Genomic DNA, 18,026 nt, shown 5'->3' on the forward strand with positions numbered 1-18,026 from the left:
GGCCATATCTCACACATGTCGGGTTTTCCCCTATTGAATAGGTCCATCATTTTTTCTCAGCTTAGCTCTAATTTTCTTAAAGAATTTAACCTTCACTACTCATGCAATATAAATGCAGAATTTGTCAATCCCAAATTAAAATGACTATTGGTTTTCAGCAAATCACAATGTAGTATTTAACACCGCAAATACCCAATCCTAGCATGACTCTATGGGACTAACTAAACTTCAGTGCAACATCAAATGACGTAATTACTAATCTCAGTGTGGCACCCAAAGCTAGACAACCTTTTTCAGTGCAACACCTAATGATGAAACTCACAACATAGTACACAGCGATTTTGACTTCACTCTGGTTTATTTCACATAAACAAAATAGCAAAAATACAACAATCCTTGTCTGCTTTACCTAAAGGAAAATAAAACCGGCAATTGCTCTAGGGGAAATAGGGAAACAGTATACTCCTGGTACTAATAAACACACAAAGTGAGTATTGTAGAAGCGGGGACCTAGTGGGATTTACTCCTGTGCACAAAGGATGAATGAAACACCAGTCTCAGTTAGTACAAGCTCACAGTACAAGCTTAATATATCCCTATCTTTGGCGCTGTCATGGCACCATACAGTCCAATACCTCAACTGTAACTGTTATCTTTCAGTTAAATATATCTATTCCAGGATCTTGGATTTTGACAAATCTGTGAACTATGAACAATAAGCACAATAATCACTTGAAGTATAAACGATAAGCATGAAAGGACACAGAATTCTTCAATTTAGCACAAAGTCCACTCGGACACAACAACTCAAAAATAGTACAAAACATCAAAATCGAAAACACACTACCCTAATTTTACTAAAAATCCTAGGATACTGTAACCTCCTGCAAGAATGCTGTCAATTCGTTGACCATGTGAATTTAGAAGGCAGATTGAATAAGGGCAAAGTCTTAAATTTGGGAGTGAATTTTAAATTAACACGGCCCAGTTAGAAACCCTCTTCTGCTATCAGATGAATTAGCGCTTTCTTAGATTGCAAATTCAGAGACAGTAAAGTGTTTTTCTTAATGGTCCGTGATTAGTGTTAATCCCTTAAAAATTTGTGTGCACAGTCTTCTGAGCCTAGTCAGCAAATCAGTATATTAAATTATACGTGACGCACATTAGGCTCACAAGAAAGACAGAGGGTATTTTAGTATCAAACCATGAAAGTTTGTTAAATGTTAATAGTTTACAGAAGGTAAAAAGCAAGGTGAGAATTAATTAATAATCAAAATCTGTATGGTTTGCTTAACATGCAATTCAAATGAAATCAAAATGTAATCAATAAGAGGAAGAACCAGCATGGTTGTCATCTCAATGGGAAGTACAAAGGCAAGTCTCTGAGAGAATACTCTAAGCTCTCCTACTCTTCTCTGATCTATTCTCTTCACCATCTGAACTAAAAACACACGTTCTAACATTTTACACACCCACACTCTATTATCATAAGACTGTCCAATCAGGTTACAGCAAGATCATACAATTATATGCGTGTTAGGCTCTCAAGGTTTCTCATAATGCAAGTTTCTCTCTCCATTCTTCAAATGTACATTATCTGTAACAGGATAAGATATCTGGATAGTCTGCACACTGCTGGCGTCTTTTTGAGTATGCTATTCATTAAAACATTCCACAATGATTACAATGAAAATAAAACATTTCTTCGCCTGTGAAATAAGGAAAAAATATATTGTGTTTGACAATTAGAACTCCAGCTCGCCTAGAAATAAAATGTTCACATGTCACAAAACAAGATAGAAAACAACAGTAGCCATTTAAAAATGTACGCCTACATTAACTATAGTCAATCTAAACGTAAATTAACGTACCTTCTTTCTACAAATAGCATAATTGTTCTTATGTTATTTTATTATATTAATGCAAAATGTATAATAAAAAAGTAATCCACTACCTTCACTTGCAATATTCATTTTAAGATAGTATTTAAAAAAATAGTTTGAAAATATACAGACATTTTTATTTCTAATGTTGAAAGGCTTTTTTGCCTGCGCAAGTAAGAGAATAAACATCACAAAACATCTTACGTTGCAGGTGATGTGTCTGTCTCTTGAATTATTCCAAATGTTCATACATAGGAGGCAAGGTAATTCTTTACTATTACAGCACCTGATCTCTCAACTAGCAACATACATTTCAAAAGAACAACTAATAATCAATCTAAAAAAATCAAACGTTTTATGTTTTTCCAGCACTCATAAAAAATACCCCAAATTCATCTGGAGGATGAACTCAAGTATCTTATCGCAGGTGGAAGTATTTAAATATATGGGGGTTCTTCTAGATTCCCATTTAGGTTTCAAACAACACCTAGAACATGCCAACACAAAAATCAAACAATTCTCATTTGCTTTCAAAACTTTACAGAAAAGCCTAAGTGGTAGCTCAACAAACCATCTCCTAAAGGTAGTGGCTGCAAAATGTTTGCCAGCGATAACATATGGCTCGGAAATGCTGAATACCAAGGACTTGCAAATACTAAATCTAGCCCAGTCCAGACTGTTTAAAAAACTGTTTCTAATCCCGCAACATATTTCTCAGGCGCAGATACGCCTGGAATATGGATTAACGAACCAGACGCAAGCCAGACAAGGTGTCCTGGCCAAATATTATTGGCGAATGAGGGCTGCGGAAGACAACACGTTTGCCCACCATTGTTGGGAGGAGGTAGAAAAACAATCAAAGAACAAAAGTTCGATATGTCAAATTTTAAAACAAGCGCTTCTAACGCTAAATCTGGGGGAAGCCTGGCAAACACCCATGTCATACCCTGCTTTAAAAAAAATCACAAACAAATCAATTAAAAAAATATCATTTCAAACCGATAAAACCTTATTTTCCGGTAAAAGCCATGCATGGTCAGTGATGCCATCCTATAAGCATATGAAACCACAACCCTATCTGCAAGAATGCTTCAGAGACTACTACAAGCGGAAATTGACCTTACTGAGATTGGGTTCTTTTTCAAATAAAGATCTCACTCCAAAATGGCTACAGACCTGGCCATCCCTGGACTGCCGCCTCTGTGGTAACGGAGCAGAGTCACTACTACATCTATTATGCATCTGTCCAGCATTACATAACCTAAGGACGTCACTTTTAAGGCCAATCCTAAGAGAAACTCAAATCCGGACTTGCAGAGCGGCCATCATAAAATGCCTCAGCGGTTCTTCAGTTCAACTGTCTTGCAACACCGTCAAATTGTTGTCACTAGTAGCACAGGAACTAGAAAAGAAAGAAACAGCACAAAACCTTGGAAAAAATGAAACACCAAAATAAGAACTTGGCAGAAGGGTATAAAGTAGCAGGCCTAAGTCTTTCTCAGGCCTTTTTCTGTGCTCCCTTTCTTTCAAAGCTCCTTTCAATGACAAGCCATAGGCACAAACACGATCATACCAGTAAATGTTCTGGGATAGGAAACTATAGTGACTTAAGAAACTGGATAGAAAATTATGCATAGCAGTACTGAACTTTGCTGCCTCACAATTTTCCGTTGGCATTAGCACTTTAATTATAACAGAAAGCATAGACATGTTTACATTGCTGTTAAAATAATCCGCTGTTCTTTGACTCCATATAACACAAGGGTTACGACAACAAAAAATGTTTTAATGTTATTTTTATTCTGTGTCTGAATTATGACGTTTTCATCATGGTGGTACGTTCCACTGTTTTTATGATTTTAACAGATCAAATAAAAGTATATTTTTCTTTATTTTATACTCTCATGACCATCACCACCACTATCTCCACTACTACCAACATTATTACCACCTTCACCTCTACCACCACCTCAAGTACGACCACTTCTGTCACCATCACTACTACTCCCACCATTTCCACTTCTACCACCACCACTATGCTCTCAATTGTTTGTGTGTATAAAAGTATTGTGCATTTAATGTTGTTTTGTATGTGTAAGTGAAAGAGTAATTTAGACATGTATGAATGACATAATGTGGGCTATAGGTCAAAAAGGCCAGGCCTATTGACTTTGCCAATGCTTGTTTTCTTTTGGAGTGGAAGGACTTTTGTGCATGTTCCACTTGCACTAACACTCCTATAAAATGTTTTTCCTACAATTGTCTTAAAATTAATACATTATTTTCTGTCAAAGTGGCATTAGCCATGAACAGATCAAGACAATGCAGTTTGCAAAATGGGGACAGTGATGCCCCTGCAATTACTGACAGTCTAATGTAGATATAAAAAGGGGAAGCTTTAACACTGTTGGAAAATGGCTAAAATATTTGCGACAAAATGCACTCGAACATTTCTTCACTGAGTTTTTCCTTGGTTAAGATATTAGTATTCTACGTCATGATACATAAAGGGAAATTTCATCTATTTTAGATGAATATGGAAAACACTTGCACGGACGTGTTACTTGTCAATATCGAAGTCTGTCTTAAGAGTCTTCTTTCTAAATGTGAAACTAATAATTATTTCACACATTTTCTGCTTTTCAGGTTCCACGCACTACCTCTGCATGACTGTAAAGACATTTTCTGATTTCAATGCTCACACTGACTGACCATAATTCTCATACATGTATTTTGATTTTTTTCTTTAGGGAATTTGCTGAGCTGTTTGAAATCCATTTGGTTGGAGCTACTGGTGGTGCAATACTTGGGCTCAATCTGGTGAGCCAAATCACTATCGCCAAAAGTGACTCTCCCAATGGAGTGGTGCGATTTCTTAATCAAAGTCGAATAATCATTCCCAACCCTAATACATCAGTGATCTTATCTTTGGTACTGGAGAGAACCGGAGGACTACTAGGGGACTCTCAGGTATGTATAAACTGTTCAAATATGTATTTTATTTAAAACAGATTGTTTAATGATGCCTCAATATTTCCATCTGTTTCAAGAGTATCATGAGTAGCTAGGTATTTGGACAAATACATTAATAGATGTGTGTGGGAGTCACTAGCCTATTAGAGGAGGGGAAAGAGACTGAAAGTTCAATAATACTTTTCAAAACTGGATCATGTATGCACAACCAACTAATAGCACATTACTGTTAACACCTCAGAACAAAGAAAATTGATTGAAAACGGCATCTTCTTTGCATGGTTTGCCAATTTTTGTGACTGGATTTAATGACATTTTAGATAGTGAGCACTGGGTCACTGCTGAAGGTCTCCCGGTGCATCTGCTATGATCTCTGACTGCTTCTAACATTAACTAAGTTACCTGAAAGTAGTACTTTGTCGCCTGGATGGCCCCGTTGCCTACATAATTCTAAACATGAAACTGGCATGTCCATGCGGTAACAGGGTGTGACATTGCGATGTTCTTCAGGGGCTTCAGAAATCTCCCTATTTTTAAAAAGGCCTGCTTGAATTATAAAACTCACATTCCCATAATTTGACTTAGGGGAGAGATAAAAAATTGGTTCTCACAGTAAAATGAATTGGTGGGATTTTTAAGAAAGTTGTTCCCCTCTCTCTGGTCTTGGATAGCCTATTCAGGGAGTCCACGACTTGTTAGAAAATGAAATAATGTTAACAGATTAATAATATGTATGTTATTAAAGAAGCAAAATTTGAAATTGATCATTTTAAAACGTTCTGTAAATGTGAAGGAATTTGAAATTGAAGATAAAAAACATAAGCTGGTATCCTTAGATTGATTTTTGGGAGCAGCAGAAGTGCATTAAACAGAATATAGTATGGGTGGTGGGTAGCCTCAATTAAATTTAGAATAGCTCCAACCATCCTTTTAACATTAACAAATTAGTTTTATATTCGTTTATGAATTAAATAAAATATTTCATCATTTGTGCATTTGTCTCATGAATCTTTCTGTATTTTGTGCATTGTTTTGTGGTTCAAATTATTGAACTTGCTTAGGCCGGTGTCCTTGGTTTCAAATAATAAGCCAGTGGGGGTCCCCAAATTCACGTAATAACTTAGTGGTGGTGCCTGGATTCCAGTAATGATTAAGTGGGTGTCCACAGAAGTCACAAGGTTAAGAACCACTGACCTATAGAACAATCTCTGCACCAGCAGCTATTATCAAGGCAGTGAGATCTCCTTCACATATACAGTGAGTTTCAAAATACAAAATGCTTTCTTTCACCGGGGAGCTGATGCCAGAGCCTCTGCTGGCCTAGGGGGTTGGAGGGCCATCAATCTGGATCTAAATTACCCCCTAGGTCCAAACATGCAGAGCGTAGGTAGTAAAAGATGGTCATGTGATCCAGGCAGCAAAATTACCTAGAAGCGGGCTACATCTTTTAAGTTGGTCCTGTTCATTAAAATTTATGTCAAAGCTGAGTTTGACCGCAAGACAATAAATTCCCCATATCCAGCCATGTGGACCACTCCTTAACCACAGTGTTCTTACTTGCTTCACTTGAAAACTTTGACAAAGATCGTGGAGGATGGGATACTCCGTCACAAGCGTGACAGATATCACGTCCGCTGTATTACCAGTGCAGTATATCCTATGGCACTTTTAATACGGTGGACAGGATATCTGTCACGTTTATGATGGAGTCTCCCATCTGATAAGGTCTAAATCAGGCTCTGTGCCTGAAGGTTAAACTGTTAACTGTGGTGAGCCATTAGACTTTACCAAAGCGGTGCTCCATTGGCACTCTAACAAGCTTGACCTGAATAGTCCCTTTGAACCCAGTCACTCTCACCCCTTAGACTTTCTCTGTATTTTACCTTCCTGTTGTTGCATAATGTAAATTTGTATCACTTAACCGATTTTACCATTTTGGTGGTGTTCTACTTATTGCTGGAAGCAATTCGGAGGCAACAGGGCAGAATGAGGCTATTAGCTCCATTTTTGTTAACTGGAGTCATTTCACTCTGCCTCCCTGGGTCCTTACCTACAAACGAACCAACAAGTACACCGTTTTAGCACTGAAATTCTCAGAGTAGTAAAGCTGAACATTTCAAGGCTAGCTCAAGGATGTGGTACAAGGTTAGAGACACAGAATTTAGTTTACGGTAAATAACACATAATCAATGTCCTGCTAGTGTTTAGTGTTATAAAAAGAAAAGTACTTTATTTTTCCCACAACACGATATTCCATTTTAAATAACATAGTTTGAGGTGACTGCAGTTCAACTAGAACAAGCAGATGTTTGTGGCTTATCGCAGAGGATAAGCACCAAACAGTTTAAGGACTTCCTGGATCTTTGCAAACAGACCCAGCTCCCACAGTAGCTTTCTGCCTATGGCCAAGCTGCCCTGTTAGACACTAAATTTTTAGTGCATATAGCAGCGCTTCGTTCAGTCCTAGGTTCCCAACTTCAATGACCACCCACCCTGCAGACTCAGAACTGCCTAGGTGCCATTTTAGGCTTTCAATATGCGCAATCTCTTTATTGTTTTAAGTCAGAGCTCACTATTTGATTGATCAAGGGCAGCACCATGCCAGGTGTGTCCTTGTGCTCTCAGCTGTATGTGCTGCTGTGATGCACATGTGAACAATCCACTTGGGTTAGATCATTGTACCCTGCACTGAGAGAGTGAGACAAGCGCAGCTATGGTGATGCGGGGGAATGACAGCTGCTGCTCAGGTCATAGGCAGGTGTGAATCTCTGTGAATGGCCTCCATGAAGGATGCTCAAGCTCAGGAACAATCCACCACCTAAAAGGGATCGAGACCAACGTGCTCAGCCCTGAAGGTCACGTCTTAAAGCCGGGGTATCAAGGCAGTTCCATGGGACCATGCTGGGTTATTATATCTGAGGCCTGGTGACTGTGCACCATGATCCTGTGGCAATCATACACCTTGGGTACAGATGAGAGATTGTAGTAAACCCTGGTTGTTTGTCTAGGTGATGGTTTGTTTAGCTGCCATGCCACAGCTTAATTTTAAAGGCCTTGCTGTCACAATCTCTTGGACAGTGCAGCCCATGTGGTGAGAGTTGACTCTCATGTGACCATCCTCACAAGAGGTCTCCCCTTCGGTTTTATTGGATCCAAATATAGGCCTTGGGGAGATATGGCTGGGTTGAACAGCAATGGGGGAAATGGAAGCAGGAGGCCATCACTAGTTTTGGCAGATGGCTTCATCCTTAACTTCTTACTCAGTGCCTCGTCTTCTGTTACAGTCTTCCCTGCACAGCTCCTTCACTTCCTCATGCAGGTGGGTTTCTCACTCCTCCAGGAAGCTCTTTCCTGAAGGGATACCACAAGTACTCTCTTTTCTTCATTGTTAGATAGGTACCCCACCTGAAAAGAAGGCTAACTCCCAAAGACACCAGCCATGGAACACCAGCACAAGGATGTGTGGATCTTTGACATCTCTCAGTGAGAAATTCCCCGAACACTGACCTGGGGAACACACAATATATTTATCCCTACTAGCAGACTAAGCTCTGTATTACAGAGCCCTTTTCTGTTTTGGGGTTGTCTGCTTTGGGGGGAAAGAACATGATATCCTTCACCAGGGACTGCTCAGCTATAAAACTATTGGTCTGTGGATCTGGCAGTAAAAAAGTTGGCGCTTGGTGGCCCTGTCAAGAGATCTAGAATAAAGGCATATAAGAGGAGTTGTCTTCCCCGTCTAGCCATTACATGTCTCTGCATCACAGGCAGGGTGCTGGAGGCCTAGCTGTACATATAAAGACCAGTTGATCTCCACCCACCGATCAGTGGTGTCTGGTCCATTTCAAGTGAAATCAGGAATATACTGGGGGCTAGCTCCAATTCACCGCTCTGTCAGGCAGGTTCAGCTGTGACCAGTTCTGACCTCCATCTTGCAGGCCACTCATCTTCAGTAGTTATGAAAGGGATTATTGTCTCCATACAATTAAGCACACTCGCCCACTCCATGCTCCACAAACCATAGTTAGAGAAAGCATGCAATCATTATCCATGCCCCATTGGCCAAGCAAAGGACCTGGGTAAAAAGTATACTGGCTGGCCACTTAAAACAGAAGAGGACAGTAAGCACCGTCCTCATGAATGTATCAGGAAAAAGGCCTTCTCTTCCACTATCTTAAAAATGCTACCACCCAAAGACTTATTAATAATTGGAGGTTTTCAGTCATTACTCTTCAAAGAAAAGGGGACAACTTTGAGTGCCACACTGGACGACAGATCATCGCTCGGGTTTTCAAGCCGTTTACACATAATCACTGTGGCAACATACATGATGGTTGGCATGCTCCAGCAGAAACCCAAAGCCTGCATAGATGCAATCTAAAGAAAACTTTAGATTACTTTGAGCCTGGGTGCGCTCCATTTGCCATGAATGAGCACTCCTGCCCCAAAACCTAAATTGTAAATTTCTTTTTATCAAAACCCAGTCCTTGTACTTTTGCTTTGATACTACTTAAATACTTTACATTCATTTTTCTTCAGAGAGAAGTCTATTGCTTTTGCCATAGATGCTGGGGGTAAGCCTAAGGTTTCTCTTCAAGCCTGCTCTTTACTTCTTAGGATATTGGGTTAGGTAACTTTCTATGAGCTGAACCATAGTACTCTCCAAAAAATTGAGACTGAGCGAGGCAGGAAAGAGAAGTGGCCATATGGCATCAAAGGCATGAGCTGACTTGACAAAGGACCCTTCTATTTAAGGAGCCTATTTAGAGTTCTGTGCACAGGGTAAACATGGATGGAAACTGACTTCCAACCTACATTTGTGCTCTGGGTGCACATAGATGGCTAGTGTTAACAGAGTTCTTTATTACAGGCTATAAATGGGTAAAACGAATGGAAACTATTCAGAAATGTTTTACTGTGAATAATGACCCATTCCCCAAGTAGAAGTCCTAAATCGGGTACTAGTACCAGATGTTAGGACGATTCCTATACCTTGGCATTATCTTATGATTAAGTGAAAAACACTTATAGATGGGTTACATTGGTTTCATGGTTTATTTGACCGCAGCCTTAAGTACAATGGGCTATGAATAATCACTCGAAATTTAGATCTGAAACCAAGCATACTATGTGCTCCATGCCGACTACTGCAAGGCCTAAAGCTTGAGAAAGCTTAACAAGAGTTCTCCAGAGATTAGTCATAATCATGTGTGTTTTCCTCTCTTCACTTGCATGACACATTTTGACTGCGAAAACAGTGCTGCCCTCACTTTAACTTGAATAGTGACATTTGGTGAAATATGAGGGAAACTGGATACAGTCCAGCAATGCAGCATTAAAAAAAAAAGACCCAGTTAACCCTGTTTAGAATTCAGCTGGGTTCTTCTTAGATTCTTCAATAATGTTCAAGACCTTCTCAGTATTAGAAACCCATAACTGTTTAACAGCGTTGTAGCAAGGACTCCATGGGCCTGAATGTGAGCAAATAACCAATATCTGGTTTTGTGGTAAAGAGAAGCGTCTATTTGATGTGAAGTGTGTAGCGCGGCGGGGCCCGGGATGTGCTAGGCCTCGGTCACTCTGATAACAAATACACTGGAGGCAGTAATTACTCCTTGGCCGGAAGACCACAAGTGGTCTTCCACCCGTTTATTTATACCCTCGGAGCGAGCCCGCCCCGAGGGGTGCATGGATGAGTGTACCGCTTGCAACATTGTTAGGGAGAGCCCGAGTGGCTCTCTACATCCCTCCTTTCTTTTAGTCCTGTATAACCAACCTCGCCCAGCTTAGGGGGATGCACACGCAAAGTCTCTGAGCCGTTGACTCGGGCCAGGGATTGGCTCGAGGCCATATGGCTGGCTTCGCCCACAGGGAGATGTTGCGACCCCACACAGTCATCGTTCTGTCTGATCAGTCGGGGACTGCCACCAGCCCCTTGGCCAGACTGCCAGGACGACTCCAATGACGGATTCCTCACAGTGGGCGCCCCAGAGAAGGGTGTGTTCGGCGCCGTGTCCTGATGCTCGGAGACTTCAGGGTTCTTCTCTGCCTCCGTTGTTTTCTTGAAGCTGGACACATTGCGGGTGACCAATTGTTGTCCCTTCTTGACGGTCACCATAGTTCCTTGAACCTGCACGACAACCCACACGTCCGGCTCATAGGGTGTCCGATATTTCCACCCGGGGTGTCGGTCTTTGATCACCACCAGGTCTCCAACCTTGAACTTCGGTTCCTGGGCTCGACGGGCCTCACTTGCCTTCCGGTTCGTGGCCTCTCTCCTCGCCTGGACGGCCTCATCATCCCGTGCCATGGGATCCACGTCGGATCTGACGGGATACTATCTCGGGGGGCTCGCTTGAACAGGAGATGAGCTGGAGCACACTTAGTGGTGCTGTGAGGAGTCTGACGATATGCGCCAAGGAACTGATCAAGGTCTGTCTCCCTTCCCCATTGTCCACTGCTATGCGGAGCGCACGATTTATTGTCCTCATCAATCTCGCCACCTCCCCACTCGCTTGGGGCCACAGCGGGGTGATCTTCCTGTGTCGCACTGTTAGATTTGCAAGATAACAGTAACAGATGCAGAAAGCCAACGGTGGACTCCAAGCGCCGCACCAACCCCTAATTATTTCCGTAGGTATCTAAAGAGTACTTATATGCTGTTGGTGTGCAAACATAACTCCTGCACCCACTGTTGTGGGGTAAAACCCATGGAACTGGGAAGAAAGTCACTGACGATAATGGAGTTGTGCACTGCCAGGATATCCAAACAATAATGATGAAGCTCAATCAGTTCCTTCGTTGCAAAAGTCTTTAATGATACAAATCCAAAATGTAAAAACAACAGCCAAGGAACAGCCAACGCGTTTCGTTCTTAGAACTTCGTCAGGGCTGGAGATAAAAACATAAACAGAATACATAAGGGTCCAAACTCATATGGTGCAGACCACAATACATATATAAACATTACAATTTTTTATTTGATTTTTTTTTTTATATAATAAAAAAAAGGAAAAGAGAAAAAGGGGCCGAAACAACAGTGATGAAGCCTGTCTAGAATAACAACTCTTAGGTTTTACACTGTGCTCTAAACAAACAAACAAACATTAAATACTATACAAATGTGAAAAAAACAACATTTAATAGCCAAATCCCATCAACAGTCTCTAATATACTATGTCTGGTGGGTCGTGGACCAATCAGGGACGTATTGTATTTCTATATTACACATTCCATAAGTGGAGAATGGGAATACATCAAGTGAATGATGCAGGATTAATATTGGGGGGACTCCAATGTGAGTTATATGTATCTAGCCCGTGCTAAGAGGAGGCATGACCTTATATCTTTTTAACCTTTCCCTTCTCTTTTTCTCTCTACATTCCCTACTGATGATAATAATAGAACAATGTGCTACTGTCACTAAATTGACCAGATTATGCAAGACATAGCACTATCTTACTAATTCTTCATTATTCAAAACAGAGCAAGGCAGTAAGCAGTGTGGCATTTGTGTCCAAAAATTACTTCCAGTTTCTAAATTAGTAAGTTGTAAACAACCTTATAGTTTCACATGTTTTGTATCTATTTTTAGCAATCTCTGATATATAGGTTATATCTTATAAAAATAAAGTCCAAACGCTCATTTCGCATAACTTGTACAACATTTATCGATTTTCGACCGTAATGGATAAAGATCGAAATTACTATGCTGTCTCAAATCACCAATCAATCGTTCCCAAAAACCTATTAAGAAAATTATATTCAGTGAGGTTAATTAGTACATACCAGTCGGTAGAATTGAGCAATAATCGTCTGGATCAGTCATGCCTTGAGCATCGTAGGGCAGAATAATGTTTCGGAGACGTGCGCCACCATGATAAGGGCCACGTTATTGTGCTAGAACATGAAAATAGTCATTGTCAAATTTCAGTAGGTGAAAAAAAGGGAAGAAGAAGTCCATAATTAATAAAAGGCATCAAATTAACAACGTCATGACATCCAAACTGTCCCCATAATTTCCAGATTATCCCCACATTAAGGGGCAAAGAGTTCTACTAAACTCCTACGTGGCATCCCACATGTTATGCAGACAATAGAAGCTGCTACTCGTCATCCTGTTTTGGATACCCTCCATTTGAAAACAGCCTAGATATATCCACACTAACCAGCAACTAAGGAGCTGTTAGGCTAAGCTGTATAACACTCACAGCGTGGTGTACCACATATTGCTGCGCCAGCTCTAAATTCTTTAAAATGTCGGGCTCCGACAGTATCGATAAAACATGACATACTAGTGGGACAACAGTTTATAGTTTAGGAGCTGCAAAGGAGAGTCGCAGAAACACGGAAAGTCACTACTAAGTATAGGACAAATGCCTACTAGCTACAGGGAAGACAGTTCTCTCTGTGTAGAGCATATATCCCCTCCACGATAAGAAAGGACAAGGGAGGAAAGGGGCCACATTGGAAAGGCCGGTGTGTCAATTCCTACCTGTCAGTCAAGCGTCTCGACGAGGTGCCGGGTATTTCCTGGAACACAGAGTGGTTCCAGGGAATGCTCTTAAGTACCCTGCTATTTGGCGCGAAAAGTTCAATTGTCATGAAAGAAAGACTCCATTGGCCAAGTGCCAAAGTGTGTAGTTCTCATAGAGAAGTTTTGTGTCCGTGTGCAATCTCATTTGTCATCATCAAAATAATAGACCCAACTCGAGCACACCGGGAATGTGCCCCAGAGCTTGCTTCATGCAAAGAATATTTACCAAAATAGGTAAAAAATTAAAATCGGAATTTAAAAGATAATCGAAAAATATATGTATGTGTCTCCAAGGAGAATCAAACCAAGTATACATATTGAGTTCTATGAATGGAGCATTGCAACATGAGCTATCACCGGAACCATCCGTCACGAGCTGACAAGTCCCCATCTTAACTGGAAACTATGCGGAAAACATCGGCCTGCATCATAGCCTTGGCAGACCCAAAAGTAAAACCAGGGAGCAATCCCCCGAACTCACTGCATACTGGATGAAATTGTAAGAGAGAAAAAATAAATATATAAATGGAGGGTAGAGATTACATTCAAATGCAATCAGTAAAGATATGTATGTGCATCTGCAGGGGAGCAAACCAAGTGAGCACACTGCTACATGCAGGTAGAACATTCCTCTTGAGCTAACACGAGGGCAGCCCCACACAGAGTCAGAAGACCCGTCCTAAGTGGAAACTTGGCGAAAAGTGCCAGACCAAGGTCACGCAAAAAACACGGTCAACTATTTGTCCTTATAAGCTGTCATTACTCAACATATACACAACCCAAATGGTCATTGTGTGTTCGTAGCTCAATGGCAATGTTAAGTGGCAATTCGTATATAATATGCCCCGTTCCCATCGTGTATGAATCCTAGTTAGTTTGAAATAGACAGTAACGCACATATGCATGGCTATTTAGTATTTTAAAAATCATACTCAGAAATCATGTGCGCAAAGTTTTAAAATTTGTGAGAGAAATATGTTGTTCTCGTCAGGTTTCTCATTCAGCTGCACACTCATATATCTAAAAAGTGTGTCTAGACGGGGATATCTACGTTTGTCTATGTCAAAAAGTAATGGAACTCATGGTCAATGTTGTGGCCCTTCTTAATCGTCTGGAGTCTACATATCCATTTGGACTCAAGCTGGCGGAGAGCAAGTACCCTATTGCCTCCCCGGGGATTGTCCGGTACATGATCAATCCCACAGAACTTGAATGTGTTGTCGTCTCCATGGAAGTTTTTATAATGTTCAGTCATGGGATGTCTCGTATCACCATTAAGTAAAGCCCTGCGGTGTTCTTGTATCCTCTTTTTAGGATTCCGGGCAGTGCTCCCCACATAAGTCATTCCACAGGGGCATACCAATGTAAAGACCACAAATCGTGTGTTGCAGTTTATGAAGTGTTTAATTTCATATATCCTAGCGGTGTTATGACTGAATTCCTTACATTTATTCTGTCCGAATGCACATATGTTGCAATTGGTACAAGTGAAAAACCCCTTCGGTGCCTCAGGAAACCAATTGGTTGCCTTTTTGGTTGTAATATAACTGGGAACAATGTCCTGCAAGATAATCCTGGTACTCTCGCCCCTGGAAGGGGGGTCCGTTGTCAGACTTGATCTCTTCTGGCAACCCCATCATGGCAAAGACGCGGTCCATAACCTTCTTCACCTGTGGGAAGGCTGTCGATGTGATGACTTCGACGACGGGAAACTTCGAGAACAAATCGACTATGACCAGCATGTGACGACCATCCGGGAAGCTTCCGAAGTCCATGCTCAGATGTGTCCACGGGGTACTGCACGGTTCTTCCGTGATCACCGGTGCCGGCGCTGGTTCCCCACCTGTGATTGTGCATGCGTGGCACGAACGCACCATCTCCTCCACCATGGAGTCCATCGCCGGGAACCAGACCTTGTTTCTCAATCTTGCCTTAGTCTTGGCCATCCCCTAATGTCCAACATGGGCCAATGCGAGGATTCTCTTCTGTAAGCTCTCGGGGACCACAATGAGATGTCCCCTCAGGATGACTCCTTCTTCTCCCACACTTAGTTCATTTTGAACCTGCCACAACTGCTGACGTGCATGGCTGACCTCCAGCCAGTGGGTTCGAGCTCCGTCCATAAAGTGAGCCCAGCTGCTATTCTCCAGGGCTCCCCGGACCCGAGACAGAGTCGCGTCTTCCTGGGTGGCTTGGCCCATCTCCTTCAGCGTCATGGCCTTGGGGCATGCCACTTGCGACACCATGTGGACAAACGATTCCACGTTGCAGTCGTCAGCAGAAGGGCTGGCTGGCACGGACGATTCGGGATGTCGGGACAAGTAGTCTGCCGGTTTGTGCGCCTGGGGATGGAAGATAACTTTGAAGTTGTATCCTTGCAGCTGCACGGCCCACCGCTCAATTCTAGGGGGCGCCAACCGAGATGAGCCCGCAAATAGTGGGAGCAACGGCTTGTGGTCGGACACGACGCTGAACTCCTGGCCACACAGATACAAATGAAAATGCTGGCATGCCCACTTAATGGCCAACACCTCTCGCTCGATCTGGGCGTACCGTGTCTCTGTGTCAGTCAGGGCTTTGCTGGCATAGGCAACAGGCTTCCACACTTTTGGGCCATGTTCTTGCAGGAGTACTGCCCCTAAGCCCACGGGGCTAGCGTCAACGACCAGTTCCGTCTTGCGCTGACGGTTTTGCTGGGCATGCTTGCCTTGATGTCCTGGAAGGCTTTGTTGGCAGAAAGTGACCATTCCCACTTGTGGTCCTGGCGCATGAGCGCCCGCAGAGGCTCTGACATAGCGGCCAAGTTGGGGATGAATCGTCCACAGTACGTGGCCATGCCGAGGAAACTTCTCACCTCCGTAGGGTTTCGCGGGGTGCTGGCTGCACGGATGGCTTCAGCCTTCCTCGGATCTTCCCTCGCGAGTGAAGGTGTAGCCGAAGAAATCAATGCTTTCCTGGTAGAAGGAACACTTTGACTTGTGCAAGGTCAGTCCGCAGTCTACCAGACGTTTCAACGTGGCCCTAAGGTGCAAGTGGTGCTCCTCAAGCGTGTCTGAGTACACCAGGATGTAGTCGCTAAGGTTAATCACTCCTCGCAGCCCTGACAGCACCTCCCTGATGGAGTTATGGAATACTTCGGCCACTGAGGATACGCCGAAGCTGAGCCTCCGGTACCTGCGTAGACCCACATGCGTTGAGAAGGTGGTACTGTACCGGCTTTCCGGCTCCAGTTCCAACTGATGATACCCCGCATTGAGGTCTAGTTTAGAGAACCATTTTGCACCATTCAGGTCAGCTATGATGTCATCCATCGCGGGGGTGATGTGCCGCTCTCGTTTTACCGCCGTGTTTGGTAACCGCATGTCGACACAGAGTCGAATCGCTCCTGGTTGCTTGGGCGCTACGACCAGCGGGGACACCCACGGCGTAGGCCCGGACACCTTCTCGATGACTCCCAACTCTTCTAGCTTCCGGAGCTCCTCCTCCACCTGTGGGCGTAAGTTGAAGGGCACCCGCCGGTGCTGAAGGGCCACTGGCCGCACGGAAGTGTCGATGTGGAGTCGGAACATTTTGTCTTTCAGTTTTCCTAGGCCTTCGAAGAGCGCCGGGAATTCCTTCAACAGGGCTTCCGCATGGGACTCGTGCACCTGGTTTGCAAAGAAGACGAGTCCGCGGTCTACCGCGGTATGACAACTGAGCAGAGTCCCCTTCTTGCCCTCTGTCACATGAAATTTCGCCACCGTGGAGTAGCTCCCGCTCACGATGGTGGTCTGAATGACACCCCGCAGCGGTAGTGGGTCTGTCCCTCCATATGTGTAGATTCTTGCACTGGACGGTGTGAGGGGAGGCCTCGGCGACAGTCTCTCATATTGATCGGAATCCATTACATTGACAGAGGCCCCAGTGTCGATGAGGGCTGGTACCTCAGTGCCTTCGAAGGAGATGGAGCACATAGAGGTGGTCTTAGCCTGGTCCCCGACCAACTGACATACGACACAACAAACATTTCATCATCATTTTCATCTTCGTACATGGGACGCATCTCCTGGGGCTGATCGTCGAACGGAGGTGATGGATCATCCAGGGAGATTTGGCAGATGCGCTGTGACATACTTCTGGGGCTGGACACCGCAGATCGGAATCTTCCACCGCGGCACCGCGGCACACCTTGGCGTAGTGGTTTAACCTTCCGCAGCGGGAACACGTCTTCCCTTTCGCCCCGCAGACGGCCGTGGCGGGGTGGTCCTCTCCGCAATACCCACACAGGCCCCCTGGTGTCGACTTGAGTGGTTGGCGAGCCGTCGGAGGCCTTCTTTGGACAGCATCCACCTTTTCCTCCTTAACCTGTGGTAGTCTGGGCGATGGCGATGCGGCGACTGGGGTGTGTAGGGCCGCCTCCATCTCCTCCGCTCTGGCGTCCAATAGCTCGTGGGACCGAGCCAGGATCCTCCTGTTTTTTACCAGTCGTTAGCCCCTGCGCCTCTCGCAGTATCCCCACCAGCCTCTGAGCGCTGGAATTTGCCAATGCTTGTTGACGTTGCACAGCTAGGCACCCTTCAGCCTTCCCAGGGCACTTTTGTGGTGCGGCGACTCGCCCGTCACTCAGCGCACCCCCAGCGAGCCCAGCTACCGGA

The 18,026-nt window shown here is 43.6% G+C and overlaps 1 protein-coding gene across 1 annotated transcript in view; it reads left to right on the top strand.

Annotated features, from left to right (window-relative positions):
• The window catches only part of ADGRV1 (adhesion G protein-coupled receptor V1), a 2,034,994-nt gene that overhangs the window by 1,042,032 nt on the left and 974,936 nt on the right, over window positions 1-18,026 (top strand). Inside the window, exon 67 of the mRNA XM_078677778.1 lies at window positions 4,634-4,853. Coding sequence (XP_078533904.1) covers window positions 4,634-4,853 — 220 coding nt within the window. The remainder of the gene's footprint in view (window positions 1-4,633; window positions 4,854-18,026) is intronic.

Source organism: Lissotriton helveticus, chromosome 2_1 (genome assembly GCF_964261635.1).
Source record: "Lissotriton helveticus chromosome 2_1, aLisHel1.1, whole genome shotgun sequence".
Lineage (NCBI taxonomy): Eukaryota > Metazoa > Chordata > Amphibia > Caudata > Salamandridae > Lissotriton > Lissotriton helveticus.